Raw genomic sequence first — 17,521 nt, 5'->3', positions numbered from 1 at the left:
GTCCACAACTGAGGTCTCTTGAACCTTCAGCTACAGCTCTCATTTATCACTACATCCCCACACAGATTCCCAACGTTTGGTAGGCCTCTGGACATCAAAGCATAACAACAGCACCCTCCAGTTTACCAAGCAGAAAATCGCCGTAGCTTATACACCTTTCGGCTTGCACGGCAACGAGAGATGGGTTTCAATCCTTGGGAGATAAATCTCTTAAGAGGATCAGAAAACTTAAGGGGTAATGGAAAGCTGGCATGGAAAATAAATGTGTCTGCTCTTCCATGAAAACAAAAATTTAAGTGCAATTATTGCCTTGCCACAGCCTAAATCCCCGACTCCAAGGCAGTGGGTCAAATCTGTTTTCCATTATCTGCTGCACATGTTGATGTTATATATTATAAGCCCTATTATTTAAGTGCCGGCAGAGACAGATTGTAAGTTCCCTTTTCATTCTGGGGCATTCGCCTCCGCCTGTTGTCTGTGCCACACAACCTAGAAAGCTTTAGGTTTCTATGGATTTCAAGAGTGGGATAATTCACCGATCTCACTACAGGGGAGAGTGCTTTTGGAAAATGAGCTACACGGAAGCAGAGAGGCTGCAAGTTTCATTTCAATGTCAAAATAGGAAAGGTGTTTTGAGTCCATGATGTCTGAAGGAATTGCTTTAAATGTGCACATATTCCAACCATAAGATGTCTGACTTTTCCCACTTCACTAGACAAATAGCAGCTTTGCACAGGGATTTTATATGGGAAAACAAAAACAAGCAGTAGTTATTCTTATTCTGTTATCAAAAAATGCTCGTATTTTAAGACAAGTGTACACTATTTTATTATTTTATTTTATTTCTAGTAGCCAGCCTTTCTAACAAATATTCAGCTAAATTGTTGACATTTTCAAATTTGCATTTGTGTCATTTTTATCCATTAAAAAGATGAACTATTATTCCCTCAGCCTGGGCAAATGCTGTGTTTGAGATTTATGACATTTGGTAGTGTATCTTCACCATAAAGTTCCCGCACAGGTTACCACAATCAAGTTAACCCTTCCCCATCCAGCTATGGATTTGATGAATCTGTTGCTGGTTCTCGTTTTTCCAATTTTAAATTCACTTCTCCACTTTTCCACATCAGTTTGTAATTATTATTCTCCCACCCCGGTCACTGAGTGGTGAGAGATTCCAGGGGTTAAAACTCTTGCCCAGAGTTTGGCTTCCTTTGGAACAAAGATCAGCATTTGGGTATGTTGCTTTCACTAACGTATGTATTGTTTTGCACATTTCCCCCTATTATAAGTGTGCCCTTTTATACACACTTTCTCCTATTATGTGCATTTTTACATACACTTTGCCTTGTTGTATCCATTTTCGTGCCCATTGCTTGGTTGGGCAACTGCATTGCAAAATTTTGGGGGGGAAATTGACTTTCAAAGAATAATCTTTCTGGCTCACATTTTGGTTCAAAAAGTGAAAATTAGGTGTTGTTGTTTAGTCGTTTAGACAACTCTTTGTGACCCCATGGACCAGAGTACGCCAGGCACTCCTGTCTTCCACTGCCTCTCGCAGTTTGGTCAAACTCATGTTGGTAGCTTCGAGAACACTGTCCAACCATCTCGTCCTCTGTCACCCCCTTCTCCTTGTGCCCTCCATCTTTCCCAACATCAGGGTCTTTTCCAGGGAGTCTTCTCTTCTCGTGAGGTGGCCAAAGTATTGGAGCCTCAGCTTCAGGATCTGTCCTTCCAGTGAGCACTCAGGGCTGATTTCCTTCAGAATGGATCGGTTTGATCTTCTTGCAGTCCATGGGACGCTTAAGAGTCTCCTCCGTCACCATAATTCAAAAGCATCAATTAGGTAGTATCTTATTAAAATGCTTGCAAAATTTGAATTTCTTTCCCATCCCTAATAATCTCAACAGGGAATATAAGGTATTCCCTTTTGTACTTGCTGCCCCAGTAACATTGCTGGTAGGTTTTGAGGTGCCCTTGAAAGCATTTAACTTCGACTGGATTTGAATCTAAGCATGTATCTGGGGGGAAAAGGAGTAAAAAAATTGATAATCTATAAAGAAGGGGTAAGATTATTTATGTTTACACCTACGGGCAGAGCCTACCATGCCTTGTGGGAGACAAATTATAAGTATAAATTGTACAGTCACATAGCAAACTGAGATGGATCCAAGAAGTTTAGAATTATTGCCAGCTTTTTTAAAAAAGAAAACTTAAAAATATTGGGGCATAAATGGAAACTGAAGGGTATAAATAGCAGTATCCCAGTTAAGCTTATGGGATGGGATTGCTCCGTAAGCTAATATTTCAAGGTGTTCATAGGGTGGAGATGTCACATTGACAAAAGACAGGCAGCGTGATCAATATTTGGCAAGCAATGCCAAAAACACGTTGAAGTAGATTGTGCAATAAATATGCACTTTTAGGTAATTCACGTGCAGAGAGACCGTAAATCAGACCAGCACATCTTGTGAACCACCAGGGTAAATGAAGCCCACCAGCCCCATCCTGATTTAGCAGGTACTCCACAACCCACCATCTTTGAAGTCCCAGATGTGAGAAATACTAAATCAGTCCATTTACTGGTAGGCTTTCCTACACAGGCAGTCAGTTCCATTCAGCTTAGCTTCAGGTTGTACCGGCCTGAATAAGCATAAGCTGCAGATCTTTGCTGAACTTTTTCCTTTTAGCTCTGGGGAGATGAGCAAACATTTTCATGAAGTTGCTCCAACGCACCTATCCCACCAATTCTGGCAACTGTTTCACAGCCTGGTTGAGGGTGGGAGCCCTCAGCTGCTGGCACGTGCCATTCTTTTTTCTCCACACTCCTCCAGAGTGAAGGCAAGAAGCACTGTCCTAATAATAATAATAATAATAATAATAATAATAATTTATTATTTGTACCCCGCCCATCTGGCTGGGATTCCCCAGCCACTCTGGGCGGCTTCCTCAAAGACCAAAATTCAGTAAGATGTCACACATTAAAAACTTCCCAGAACAGGGCTGCCTTAAGATGTCTTCTGAATGTCAGGTAGTTGTTTATCTCTTTGACATCTGATGGGAGGGTGTTCCACAGGGCGGACGCCACTACCGAGAAGGCCCTCTGCCTGTTTCCCTGTAGCTTTGCTTCTCATAGTGAGGGAACTGCCAGAAGGCCCTCGGCGCTGGACCTCAGCGTCTGGGCAGAACGATGGGGATGGAGACGCTCCTTCAGGTATACAGGACCGAGACCATTTAGGTCTTTACAGGTCAGCACCAATACTTTGAATTGTGTTTGGAAACATACTGGGAGCCAATGTAGGTCTTTTAAGACTGGTGTTATATGGTCTCGGCGGCCGCCCCCCAGTCACCAGTCTAGCTGCCACATTCTGGATTAGTTGTAGTTTCTGGGTCACCTTCAAAGGTAGCCCCACGTAGAGCGCATAGCAGTAGTCCAAGCAGGAGATAACTAGAGCATGCACCACTCTGGTGAGACAGTGCTCTAATCCTCACTCTGATATGGCTTCATGATGGTATCACATGACATCAGCAGTGATGGTCAAGGCTTCCTGCCCTCACCCTGGAGCTTTGTAAGGAGGGAAAGGATTACAGTGGCATCTGCCAACAACTGGAAGCACGGCCATCATATTTCCGCACCATATCACTGCTTAACGTGGATTACAAAATTTTTGCAGATATTTTGGCTAAAAGATTAAAAAAGGTGCTAATAGAAGAAATCCATAAAGACCAAGCGGGCTTTCTCCCGGGCAGACATCTGTCTGACAATATGAGGAATATAATTAACATTTTAGAAAAACTACAAGTGAATATTAATACTAAGGCAGTTTTGATATTTGTGGACGCGGAGAAAGCTTTCGATAATATTTCTTGGAGTTTTATGAAGAAGAATTTACAGGGGATGGGGGTTGGTCAGGGTTTTGAAAATGGTATAGGTGCAATTTATTCAGAACAAAAAGCAAAATTAATTGTGAACAATGTAGTTACAGAAGAGTTTAAGATTGAGAAAGGGACACGACAAGGTTGCCCAATCTCTCCACTGCTTTTTATATCGGTCCTGGAGGTTTTGCTAAACATGATTAGAAAGGACCAATTAGTTAAAGGTATACAAGTGGGAGCTAAACAGTATAAATTGAGGGCATTTGCTGATGACCTAGTATTGACTTTACAGGAGCCAGAATCTAGTACTAAAAGGGTACTGGAACTGATTCAAGAATTTGGACAGGTAGCAGGTTTTAAGTTAAACAAAATGAAAACTAAGGTTTTAGAGAAAAATTTAACTCTGAACGAGAGAGAGAGGTTCCAGGAAGAGACAGGATTAACACTGGTCAAGAAAGTGAAATATTTAGGGGTTAATATGACTGCCAAGAATGTGAATCTGTTTAAGGATAATTATGAAAAATGTTGGATTGAAGTGAAAAAGGACTTAGAAATATGGTCAAATTTGAAGCTATCATTGTTAGGCAGAATTGCTGTGATAAAAATGAATGTATTGCCAAGGATGTTGTTCTTGTTTCAAACATTGCAAATCATAGACAAGACGGATTGTTTCAAGAAGTGGCAGAGAGACATTTCTAGATTTGTCTGGCAGGGCAAGAAGCCTAGAATAAAATTTAAGATTTTAACTGATGCTAAAGAAAGAGGTGGATTTGCCCTGCCAGACCTTAAACTTTACTATGAATCAGCTGCTTTTTGCTGGCTGAAAGAATGGCTGCTTCTTGAAAACACAGATGTGCTGGATTTAGAAGGTTTTAACAATGTATTTAGTTGGCATGCATATTTGTGGTATGATAAGGTAAAAGCACATAAAGCATTCAAAAACCATATTGTTAGGAAAGCATTGTTTAATGTTTGGATAAGATATAAAGATTTGTTAGAAAATAAAACCCCAAGATGGTTGTCACTAATGGAAGTGAAGGCACAGAAAAAACTCAATATGGAGGCCAAATGGCTAAAATATTGGGAAATTTTGGAACAAGATGGAGACAGGGTAAAATTGCAGAGTTTTGAAAAATTAAAAAACAAAGTGCGAGATTGGCTTCATTATTACCAAATAATGGAGGCATATAATTTGGATAAAAAAGTTGACTTCTAGGTGGAAAAATCAAAATTGGAAACAGAATTGTTAGATCCCAAAACTAAGAATTTGTCAAGAATGTATAATTTGCTGTTGAAATGGAACACTCAGGATGAAACGGTGAAATCTGCTATGATTAAATGAGCACAAGATGTTGGACATAACATTATGATGGCTGACTGGGAACACTTATGGACCACAGGTATGAAATTTACGGCATGTAATGCCCTAAGAGAGAATTTAATGAAAATGATTTACAGGTGGTACATGACACCAGTCAAGCTTGCAAAAATTTACCATTTGCCCAAAAATAAATGTTGGAAATGTAATGAGACTGAAGGTACATTCTTTCACCTTTGGTGGACATGCCCAAGGATTAAGACATTCTGGGAGATGATTTATAATGAAATGAAAAAGGTATTTAAATATACCTTTCTGAAGAAACCAGAGGCCTTTCTCCTGGGCATGGTCGGCCAAATGGTGCCAAAGAAGGACAGAACTTTCTTTATGTATGCAACAACAACAGCAAGAATACTCATCGCGAAGTATTGGAAGACACAAGATTTACCCACCCGGGAAGAATGGCAGATGAAGCTGATGGACTATATGGAATTGGCGGAAATGACTGGCAGAATCCGAGACCAGGGAGAAGAGTTGGTGGAAGAAGATTGGAAAAAATTTAAAGATTATCTACAGAAATATTGTAAAATTAATGAGCTATAGAAAAATGGTGGAATGAAGTTATATGGCTTTGGCAGAAATGTTATAAGGAACCAGGTACAGATAGACTGTTAATGTATTAAAGGGGAAAAACAAGGTTAGAATATGCTAAGATTAATTACAGGACAGAAATTAGATGAAGATGGAAAGGAATTGCTGAAACAGTTAATTGAAGTGGAATACAAAAAGGGAGGCGTGAGGAAGTCAATGAAACAAGTGAATGAAAGTTAAGATTGAAAATATTGGAAGTGTTTTTAATTGTTTTTGTTTTGTTTTGTTAATTCAATGTTTTATGTAGTGTTTTTGTTTCTGTTTTTGTATTTTATTATGTTGATTTGTTTAATTCTTTTTCTTTCTTTTTGTAATCTTTAAACTCTTAATAAATATTATTAAAAAAAAAAAGTAGTTTCTGCACTTGTTGTAGAGGGAAGTGAGAGGTAGACAGGGCTCATCAACCTGGGTAGGTAGCCCACCTAGGAGAAGGAAAACTCTGATCCTAAACCTCCGCTGCCTTGCAGCATATCTACGGGAGAAGAAATGGCTAAGGAGTAAAGCCTACACAAATCCAGAGCGGGGTCCCTAAGGCAGTTGAATGCTGCCTTATACGCTTTTCCCCCGCAGCTCCTGCAGCTAAGCTGTTGCCAGACACATTGCTCTGCTTTCCTTTGGACCACATGAGTGAGGATGAGAGTGGTGTATTGTCGTCTTGGCAGCCCAGGACCTCCGTACACACTGCCCAGGCTTGAGCACAAGGGAGGTCACATCAATGTTGCAAACACAATGGTTTGACCATCAGACCAGTGGTGGCACACTTCAGTCTATCAAGACAGATGGGTGCCAACAACAACACTGGATGTGAACATATCAAACATGTGTTCTTGTGATCAACACCCCCCCCCCCGACAATATACTGGATACAGTTACTCCTTGATGTAGTCCTGAAATTCTAAGGCTAAGATTAGAAAACAGTTTATGTTTCTCGAATACGGCCCATTCACGCCCACCTCAAGCCACTTATGACATCATGGTTTTGGACTCTAAGGGCATTTTCATAAGGCATGAATAATCCCTGCTGTTAAGAGGAGTTAGAATCCAGCTGAGAGTACTCAAAGCGTTAGGCGTACCTGAAGTAGCATTTTGAATCTCAGCCTCTCAATACATTCTTGCCAGTTGTGATTCTTACATGGCTACTGCTTGGTCATGATCTACAGCCTCTTATGCAGCTGCATGAAGATGTTTCAATTTGTGCAGGAGGAACCGTGGCATCGGTTATTTGGGCAATTACACCCCATGAAATCAGAGCAATATGTTTCTGGTTTACAGGCTTCCTTGTACAATTAATTACCAAGACACATTGGGCTGGATCCAGAGATCCACAAGTGGAAGGTTTTCATATCATCTTCTTTGACGATTACTCGTAGCTGAGTAAGATTGTCTTCCATAAACACAGTTTTAACAATGAGTCCGTAAGTGACTGTGGAGGCCAATTCTGGATCCACACATCCTTCCACAGTGGGGACATAGGTTTCTGGGAGGGAGGTGATCATGGTGTGGATTTGCCAAGCAGGTCTTCCTCTTAGCACGTTTCTCCCTTGCATCCTGAGTTTGAGTGTCTTCAAAGTCCATGACACCTTTGGTAAAGGCTGTTCTCCAGCTGGAGCGCTCGCAGGCCAGTGTTTCTCAATTGTAGTGTTTATACTACATTTTTTCCCAATTGTGCTGTTTACACTACATTTTAAAAAAAATGTTATATCTTAATCAGCCAAGATATAAGCAAGCCTTTTGCCCATGTATACAACCCTTATGCTTCTCCGTCACAGTGTGGCTTCATTCAACCAAGATGTCTCTACTTAACAGTCATTTTGCATTTTGTCAGAAATAGTTTCCAGAGCAAGCCAGGATCTTTACACCAGCTCTATTTGCCCATGGTCTGGGCTTTAGCTTGCATTGTGAGAAGGATGGGAGGCAAGCACACCAGACAAACCAACCCCCTGTTTTTCCTCTTAACTTCACCACTGCCATCTCTTAGTTTTTCTCTGGCTGCCTCCACTAAACAACTCTTAAACAATCTGGATTTCAACTGGCCCAACCTACTCCCAATACTAGGTAGAGTAGTACAGCACGTAGGTGTGGAGTGAATAAAACAGCTTCCGGTGAATTCCCCCCCTCCACGCCCCCCACCCAAAATAAGCTTTTACTGAAGGATTTAATAAGATAACATTTTTTTGATACAATAGTTTTAGGAACATAATTGGACAAAATGACAGGAAGGATTTGAAACCTGTGGGACCAGAGATTTACAGAAGATTGGAAGAAGTATATGAATTATTTGAAGAGCAATTGGTAATCAACAAATTACGCTAGTAGGACTACAGGAAGTTTTGTAAGGAGAAATATACGAAGTGTTACAAAGTAGAAAAAGATAGAGATATTGGTTATGAGATTGAAATGTAATAGGGAAAATAAGAAATGCATACTAAGAGATTAGATTGGGAAATTTTCAGACAGGACTGATGGAAGTAAAAAAACCTGAATAAGATGTAAAAGTATGTTTAATTACTGTTGAAAATGATATGTAAAAAAACTAATAAAATTATTTATACACACACAAACACACACACACACTAGTTTTAGGAAGGGAAGTCAATTTTACAGTTTGAGTAATTACTCATAAGATTGAATTGAAAAACTAAACAGTGAAAAATGCATTCAGCTATACCCCTTCTATGCTGCTGCCATAACCAAGCCAATTATCAATTTCCATCCATCAGTTCAGCTTCTGGGTCCATGGTCTCTTGGTTTCTTCCTCCTGCAGTGTCCAGCAATTCTCTGACACTTCCCAGTATTTCTGTGCTTTTAAAGTATGTCAGCCCCTTTCCTCTCTGGCAGATTTCCAACTCCAAGACTTCACGTTTCTGACTATACAACCTTGTCATTAGGCACTTACTTACTAGCTTAAACAATCTCCATCCCAAACTTTAGCCAGTCAGGAAAAGGATAGAGTTAGGTTTTTATTGCTCTTTAAGAGTCAGGTTCCTAGGATGAACCTTTGACCTTCTTCTGAACTACTTCCTGAGCAAAGCATACCCTTCTGCTTTGAAGCTTCCGGTATACTTGAGCCTTCTGCGCCCCAAAACCAGCCATTTTACAAACAAAACCTTGACACAAAATGCCCTAAAGTCTATTCTTTCACACAAGGATCTTGCACTTAATCAGGAAAATCCCTTCCTGAAAAAGAAGAACTCATTTGAAGTCAACCCTGAAAGCTTTATTTGGGGGCAGGTGTAATATTTGTGCACACAACTATCACACAATAGGATGGAGAAAGAAAAATGGCTTACCTTCCAAAGTATTCCTGAAGCTGAAATTGGCCATTTTGTCCATGGTCCCAGCTTCATATTGGGTCAGGCTTAAGCAGAACTCAACCTCTTCTGAAGACGGAAGCCTGGGAGTTCTCCCTTTGTCATGGTTCCCAGGATTTCGAAGCACAGGACCTTCGTTGGTGCCATTGCAGAGCTCTTGGCGGCTGTTGTACTCTTCTGAATGGCTGCAAATCACCTATGAGACACACATATAGTATTGCAAAGGTTGCTTTTAGAAGTTCTGGTGCCCTGTTTCAGTTAAGGAGATTTGTGTGTGTAATCAAAGCTACCCAAACATTATATACTGGATCTGTGGGCCAAAAAAAAATCAGATCCAGACCAAATTATGAATGCTAACCATTTACACCAAATTTATTCAATTTGTAACCCAACTTTTGAAGGCATTCTGATTGGCGAATAGTGTAGGACAGGAACAGTATAGGAATGATGCCCTGAGTACAACAGTCCCCAAAGGTCCCTGCATCCATTACTTAATGTAAACTATCATGCAAGTCAGTACACTCTCTTAAATGCATATTATGGACAAACCCTAATGGGAATTGTAGGCTGCAGATTACCAGGCATCATTGATTGAGAGGACATTTGGTGTATAATCCATACCTGCATTTACCAAGGAGACTGGGAGAGAGACTGGAGGAGAAAAAAGAATTAAGTGCATACATGATAGCCATTTCCACATATCTAAATGACTGTGACATGGAAGATGGAGCAAGTTTGTTTTCTCCTGCTCTGGAGGGTAGGACTCGAACCAATGGCTTCAAGTTACAAGAAAGGAGATTCCAATTAAAGATCAGGAAGGACTTTCTGATGGTTAGAAGTAAGAGCTGTTTGGCAGTAGAATCAACTCCCTCGGAAAGTGGTGGGGTCTCCTTCCTTGGAGGTTTTTAAGGGGAGGTTGGATGGCCATATGCCATGGATGCTTTAGTTGAGATTCCTGCATTGCAGGGAGTTGGACTGGATGACCTTTGGTGGTCCCTTCCAACTCTATGATTCTATGCACTGGGCTAGACCTGTGGCCAACATAATTCACTTCCCCTTATCTGTCATTGACCATCACCAGATGCTTCCACCGACATGCAAGAACCTCAGGACAGGCAGATGTGAGATAATCTACACTTTTAAAATCTCACCATAATCCATATTCAGTCAGAGGTTTTAGCTCTGAAGCAGGAGAATTCTTAATTCCTTCCCAAAGTGGTTCTGGACAGATACATTTGTGTCCCTGCCCCCCACCTCCCCTCACCAATATGGATCTCCAATCCCTGCTGGAATTTGACAGCATTGTTAGCTTTTGTTTCACCATGGAAACACATTCTGCTGTTTCATTACACATGAAGCGAAAGGGCATTTCCTTTGATCAGATTCGAAATCTGCGACTTTTTCAACAGCAACAAGGATCCGCTTGTCCTTCCCATAACTTCCTGCCGTGACACACTTTCATATCTTGTGGAATTTTGTGAAAGAAGTAATTCTTAAAATACCTGCTCTTCACAAGGCGGGTTAGTTCATGTCCTGGTATGATCACCTCTTTGAAATTCTGTTTTAGGACTTCCGGTTTGGATCGCCAGCAGTAAGGGAGCGCGGAGAAGCCTCTCCGAACCACACGGGGTTCTAAGGGGCAACGCAAGGGCACTGCGACCCCAAAATCTCAAGGGGGGCCCCCTTGAGGGAACGCTAACCAGCAGCGTTAGAAAAGTTCCGATGCCCCTCCGGGTTTTTTTCATTTTGGAGAGACTCGGGAGTGACAGGACTGAGAAACGCGAATGGTAAGCTCTGCGGACCCTGCGTGGCGATGCCTCTAGCTCTCACTGTAATGGCGACAAATCTCCGTAACTTTAAGAACAGACGCCTTTGGTGTTGAAAGATTCATTTGGACTTAAATTAAGAGCTATTAACTAAAGGAGCGTCGGATGTAAGAGGATTAAAAATAAGGAGCCCGACCTGTTTTTCGGAGTTAAGATGGCGCTGGACTTAAAATCGTAAGAGTGAAACAAAGAAACAACCACTCACCCGCTGTAGAAACAGGGAAGTGAAAGTCCTTGCTAGTAGCCAAGCGAGGCAAAGGATACAAAACAGAAGAAAAGTAGCAAAGAAGAGAAAACTTTAGAGACTTTGTATTGCGTTGGGGGTGCATGAAAGAATAAGAATAAGAGGAAGTTTTAAAGTGAGCAGATATAAAGAAAGAACTCTGCGGACTTAGCGGAGGCTGCAATTAGAAGTGGAAGGACAAGAGAGAGAGAGAGGTGAAGCGAAAAGCTGAACCAAACAGAGACTGTAACAGAGTTGGTAGAGAACTTTTTACCCTTTATTTTTTATCTACTTTAAATCTCGTTACAGTGTAAATAAGTAAGTAATTACCTCCTCTCCTCTCCTCTCCAGCTCTGACTACGGACTTTACACTGCTCAAAATAACCTGGTGGATTTTGGTTTTTTAGCTTCCTCTTTTTACTCTTATTTTGGACTCTGTCTCTCCCTATTCTTTACCAATAATCGGTGGGAGATTGTGATAGTTTTGTGCACCTATGGTCTGACAGCATTCCTATTCTCTTTTCTTTCTATACACAGTACCAGTAGGACCTTACTTTTTTCATTACGCCATAAAGGATTAAACTACATTTATGAGACATTTCGTCGTCCCCCCCACATATTGAACAACAGTTAATTTTGTATTCCTGAACCTTTTTTCCCCCTTCTTTCAATACAACCTCCTCGGCTGGAAGGTTCCAGCAGGGAGGTTGGAATCCCCAGTAGCTGAAAATTAGCTGTAACTCCCTCTCCTCATTATTTGGAACTCCTTTCTTTCTTACGGATTATCTTTGGACTGCATTGGAACTCTGAAACCTTGGAACTTCTTTGAAAGAATATTACTTATTTGGATTACCAAAGAGTCTGACAAATATTGCTTATACCACGCGAAATTGGATTAAGCCAAACAAGTGGCTGAAGAGTGATTAAAAGAAGAAGAAGTAAACTGTCCCCACCAGAAATAAAGGTTGGACATTGGACAAACTTACAACTCTCTAACCCCTGATCTTATTGTTCTTTCCCTCCTTTTTATACATCCCCCCTATATAACACATCCTCCCTATATAAGAATAACAACTCTTAAATCTGATCCTATCGTATCACCATATTTTTATATTATTAATAAGTTCTGGTTTGATAAACGTATAGATGGCAAGTGAAATCTAATGAATCTATTTTAGATTTGAAGGTAATTGGGTCAGATTTGCAAAACTGATAAAGGTAAAGTGTTAAAACAGTCTGACATACTAGGAAAATATTTGAAGAGTGGGGGACTTTTGACTGACCAAATTGACAGTATCGTTTCAACTGGTTTAAGGGAAGGTTAATGTTTACTTTTTGAGAAAATTGATTAAGATTGTGCGCCCCCTAGGGGAGAGATATAAGAATTTAAATTTTGTGTAAGACTAAAGATAAAAGGGGAGGGAGAGTAGAAGTGGAGACAATGGCAGGAAAAAATGGGAAAAAGGTAGGAGGAACACCCTCAGAGAGACATCTGGAGACATAAACATCCAATGGAAAAGCAGTTTACCTTTTTCTCAGAGGTACATAAGAGCTGGGGCAGAATAGACCAAATCTGGATCTCGAGAGAACTTACCTTAAGATCTGTAAAATGTGAAATTCAACCAAGAACCCTCTCCGACCATAATTCGATAATACTGGAATTAAAAGGTGTATCACAAGGAGGCTTTAGATGGAGGTTGAATGAATATTTATTAGAAAGTGAAGAAGTTATCGGAAAAGCTAAAGCAACTCTTAAAGAATATTTAGATTTGAATCTCAATGCAGAAACAAATATAGAAGTAGTCTGGGATGCCAGTAAGGCCGTATTAAGAGGTTTTTTCATTCAGCAGAACAATTATAAGAAGAAAATAAGACAGCAATAAGACAGCAAAAGAAAGAAGAGATGCTTAGACAGTTAAGAGATTCCGAGAAAAAATTAATAGAAAACCCGAAAGATGAACAAAATATACAAACAATAAAAATACTGCAAACACAGTATTCAATGTTAACAAATCAAGAAATTGAATGGAAAATTAAGCTAATGAAGCAAAAGTATTTTGAGTCAGCGAATAAAACGGGAAAATTACTAGCCTGGCAACTCAGAAGAAGACAAAAACAATTGGTGATAAATAAAATAAAAATAGAGGAAGAGATGATAGAGGACCCAAAAAAGATACAAAAAAATTTCCTTAAATTCTACGAGAAGTTATATAAGAGAGAAGAGGAAGATCCAACCCAAATAGAAAAATACTTAGAGGAATACAGTGGGAAGACAGTAACAGAAGATGAAAGAGCTCAGTTAAATAAGCCCATAAAAACAGAAGAAATCCAGTTTCTGATAAGAAAAATGAAATTGGGAAAGGCCCCGGGACCGGATGGTTTGTCTGCTAAATATTATAAAGTTTTAGAGAATCAACTGACACCAGCACTTTGTGACACCATGAATAACATCTTAGAAGGAGGTAGAATACCAGAGTCATGGAGGGAGGCTCATATTACGCTAATCCCTAAACCGGACACGGAGAAATTGAATATTAAGAATTATAGGCCGATATCCTTACTAAATAATGATTATAAAATCTATGCAGATATCATGGCGAGTAGACTGAAAAAGTGTCTAATAAACTTAATTCACAAAGACCAGGCAGGATTCCTCCCAAATAGATTTCTGAAAGATAACGTAAGGCACACCAGAAACATAATTGAATATTTGGAGACCAATAATGAGGTACCTGCGGCGCTGTTATTTATAGACGCGGAAAAAGCGTTCGATAATGTCTCTTGGTTGTTCCTGCTAAAATCCATGGAGAAAGCGGGGATAGAGGGCGAGTTTATGAAAGGAATAGGGGCGATATATTCAAGCCAATCAGCTAAACTGATCATAAATAATAACCTTACAGATGCATTTAAAATTGAAAAAGGAACAAGACAGGGATGCCCCCTCTCCCCGCTTTTATTTATCATGGTATTAGAAGTGATAGCGAATAAAATAAGAACAACTCCAGAGATCCAAGCGATTAAAGTAGGAATAAAGCAATACAAGCTAAAAGCGTATGCAGATGACCTGATGCTATCTCTGGAAGAACCACAAAAGAGTATTAGTAAAGCGCTGGAGACATTAGAAGAATACGGCAAGCTATCTGGTTTTAAATTGAACAAATCAAAGACAAAAATGTTGACCAAGAATCTGGGAAAAGATGAAAGAGAAAAATTAGAAAGACAACATGGAATTAAGGTGGCTAAGAAAATAAAGTATCTGGGAATATGGCTCACATCAAAAAACATAAATTTAATTCAAGATAATTACTCGACAATGTGGAAGGAGATAAAAAAAGATTTTGACATTTGGAACAGAATTAAATTGTCGTGGATAGGTAGGATGGAGGCAATAAAAATGAATGTACTCCCAAGAGTGTTGTTCCTGTTTCAGAACATCCCAGTGATTAGAGGCTCTAAAATATTCAAAGATTGGCAGAAAACACTTTCGAGATTCATATGGCAGGGGAGAAGACCGAGAATTAGGTTTAAACTACTCACAGACCGAAAGGAAAGGGGGGGGGGTTCAGTCCCGAATTTAAAACTATACTTCGAGGCTGCTTGCCTATGCTGGGTCAAAGACTGGATAACCCTAGAGAACACCGACCTATTAGATTTAGAGGGGTTTAACAACAGGTTCGGTTGGCACGCTTATCTCTGGTCAAACAAAGAAAAGGCTCACAAAGGGTTTTCAAGCCATATTATTAGAGGACCAATATATGAAGTCTGGGAAAAAAAATAAAAAAAATTAGAATGGAAAACACCTTGGTGGCTGTCCCCAATAGATATCCTAATAATCAAAAAAGCAAATATGGAAGAGCAAAGACTGACATATGAAGACCTATTGATAAGATCTGAAGGCGGCTGGAAACTAAGACCTTATGAAGATCTGAAAGGAAAAATAACAGGCTGGTTACAATATCATCAAATAAACGCAATATGGACGGAACATAAAAAAGTAGGAATGAATGAAAAGAAATCCAAATTCCAGATTGAAATAATTGAAAGTAAAACCAAGCTATTATCCAAAATGTATGACATATTATTAGAATGGGATACAAAAGACGAAGAAATTAAGGAGGTTATGGTAAGAAGGGCGATGGATTTGGGGTATAACATAGAATATGAAAAATGGTCAAAACTGTGGAATGAGGGAATAAAATTTACGGCAAGCGTGGCAATTAGAGAAAATTTAGAGAAGATGATATACAGGTGGTATACACATTCCCTAAAAAGCCAGAGGCTTTTCTATTAGGAATCATTGGAGAATAAATTAAGAAAGAAGATAGAATTTTATTCCAATATTCGACAGCAGCGGCCAGAATATTAATCGCACAAAACTGGAAAAGCACAAAATTACCAACGGTGAGGGATTGGCAGTCAAAATTATTTGAATTTGTTGAATTGGCAAGAATGACGCAAAGGGTCAGAAATCAAAAAAATACAAAGTTTATTGGAGATTGGAATAAATTTATGGTCTATATTGAAGGAAACTATAGAAACTTACCAACTATAGTAGGTATGTTATAAAACTTACGATGTATAAGGTAAAGGTAAAGGTAAAGGTACCCCTGCCCATACGGGCCAGTCTTGACAGACTCTGGGGTTGTGTGCCCATCTCACTCAAGAGGCCGGGGGCCAGCGCTGTCCGGAGACACTTCCGGGTCACGTGGCCAGCGTGACATTGCTGCTCTGGCGAGCCAGAGCCGCACACGGAAACACCGTTTACCTTCCCGCTGGTAAGCGGTCCCTATTTATCTACTTGCACCCAGGGGTGCTTTCGAACTGCTAGGTTGGCAGGCGCTGGGACCGAGCAGCAGGAGCGCACCCCGCCGCGGGGATTCGAACCGCCGACCTTTCGATCGGCAAGCCCTAGGCGCTGAGGCTTTTACCCACAGCGCCACCCGCGTCCCACGATGTATAAACTAGTAACCAATACCAGCTGCAGAAAGTGAAGCCTTTAATCTAAGAAACCCGAAACCAGAAGGGAAGGAAGTCAGTATGTGTATCTGAAATGTATACTGTAATGTAAATGTTCAATGTTTTTCCTTTCTTTTTTCTTTTTTCTTTTCTGCCTTTTATTAATTCTTTTTTCGTGTTTTATGTGTAAGTGTACTTTTTTTCTAATTTACTTTTTTTTTTTTACGTTTATGTCGAGGTCTATGTTTAGGTTATGTATGTGGCAAATGAAAATTAATAAAAATATTTATAAAAAAAAAAGAAATTCTGTTTTATTCACCCATAACAAAGGAGATACTTAAACACCGGAAACTGAATGAACAAATGAACAATGGATCAGATGCCATCTCACACGTTAACTCAGAAATGGAGGGGGCTATGCTGGGCACATCTGAACAACAGACAGGTGCAAAAAAATCATGACCCACTGGATATAAACCTAAATGTCCCTAATTGTATCCTACATTAAATCTCAGAACTGAACAAGTGTGAATTGAGCTTAACAGAGCCGATTTCTTTCACACATGGCATCTACTTATCCATGATTGTGCAATGGGGCAGTTGAGAGGTGGAACAGTTACTCCCCATAAGTGGAGGGTGCAGTTTCAGTTCCACCTGCCAGGCCTCATACATGGGGATACATGCATCCAACTAAAGAATCCTTATGTATTGTGTCTCAACTGCAAAGGATGCATTCAGAATTAGAGCTGTACCTGTTTTAAAATGACTGTGGACATGCCCACAAGGTGGGGATAGATACGCCCAGTAGCTTATTGTTTTTGCCAGAAGCCGAACTGCAGCAGAGCAGATACAGCGCTGCATATGCTGAATACACGTCTAGATGCTCCAAGTGTCCCTATTTTCCAGGGACAGTCTCAGATTTACAGACGCCGTCCCAGTTTCTGATTTGATCCTGGAATGTCCCACTTTTCCTTAGGATGTTCCTATTTTCATCGGAAATATGTTGGAGGGTATGGAGTTATGTGACCCCCGAGACAAAGAGATAAGTAACTATACAACCTTTAAAAGACACCTGAAAGCAGCCCTGTGTAGTTTTATTATACCTCAGGTTAAGAACTTAATTCGTTCTGGAAGTCCGTTCTTAACCTGAAACTGTTCTTAACCTGAGGTACCACTTTAGCTAATGGAGCCTCCCGCTGCCACCGCACCGCCGGAGCACGATTTCTGTTCTCATCCTGAAGCAAAGTTCTTAACCCGAGGTACTATTTCTGGGTTAGCGGAGTCTGTAACCTGAAGCGTCTGTAACCTGAAGCATCTGTAACCCAAGATACCACTGTATATGTTGGAAGCTGCTCAGAGT

The 17,521-nt window shown here is 40.2% G+C and overlaps 1 protein-coding gene across 1 annotated transcript in view; it reads right to left on the bottom strand.

Moving 5' to 3' along the window:
- TYR (tyrosinase) overlaps nt 1–17,521 on the bottom strand; it is a 62,762-nt gene that overhangs the window by 30,973 nt on the left and 14,268 nt on the right. The window contains exon 2 of the mRNA XM_079973839.1: nt 9,136–9,352. Coding sequence (XP_079829965.1) covers nt 9,136–9,352 — 217 coding nt within the window. The remainder of the gene's footprint in view (nt 1–9,135; nt 9,353–17,521) is intronic.

This window comes from Podarcis cretensis (assembly GCF_951804945.1).
Source record: "Podarcis cretensis genome assembly, chromosome: 4".
Lineage (NCBI taxonomy): Eukaryota > Metazoa > Chordata > Lepidosauria > Squamata > Lacertidae > Podarcis > Podarcis cretensis.
This window is presented reverse-complemented; position numbering and strand designations above follow the sequence as displayed.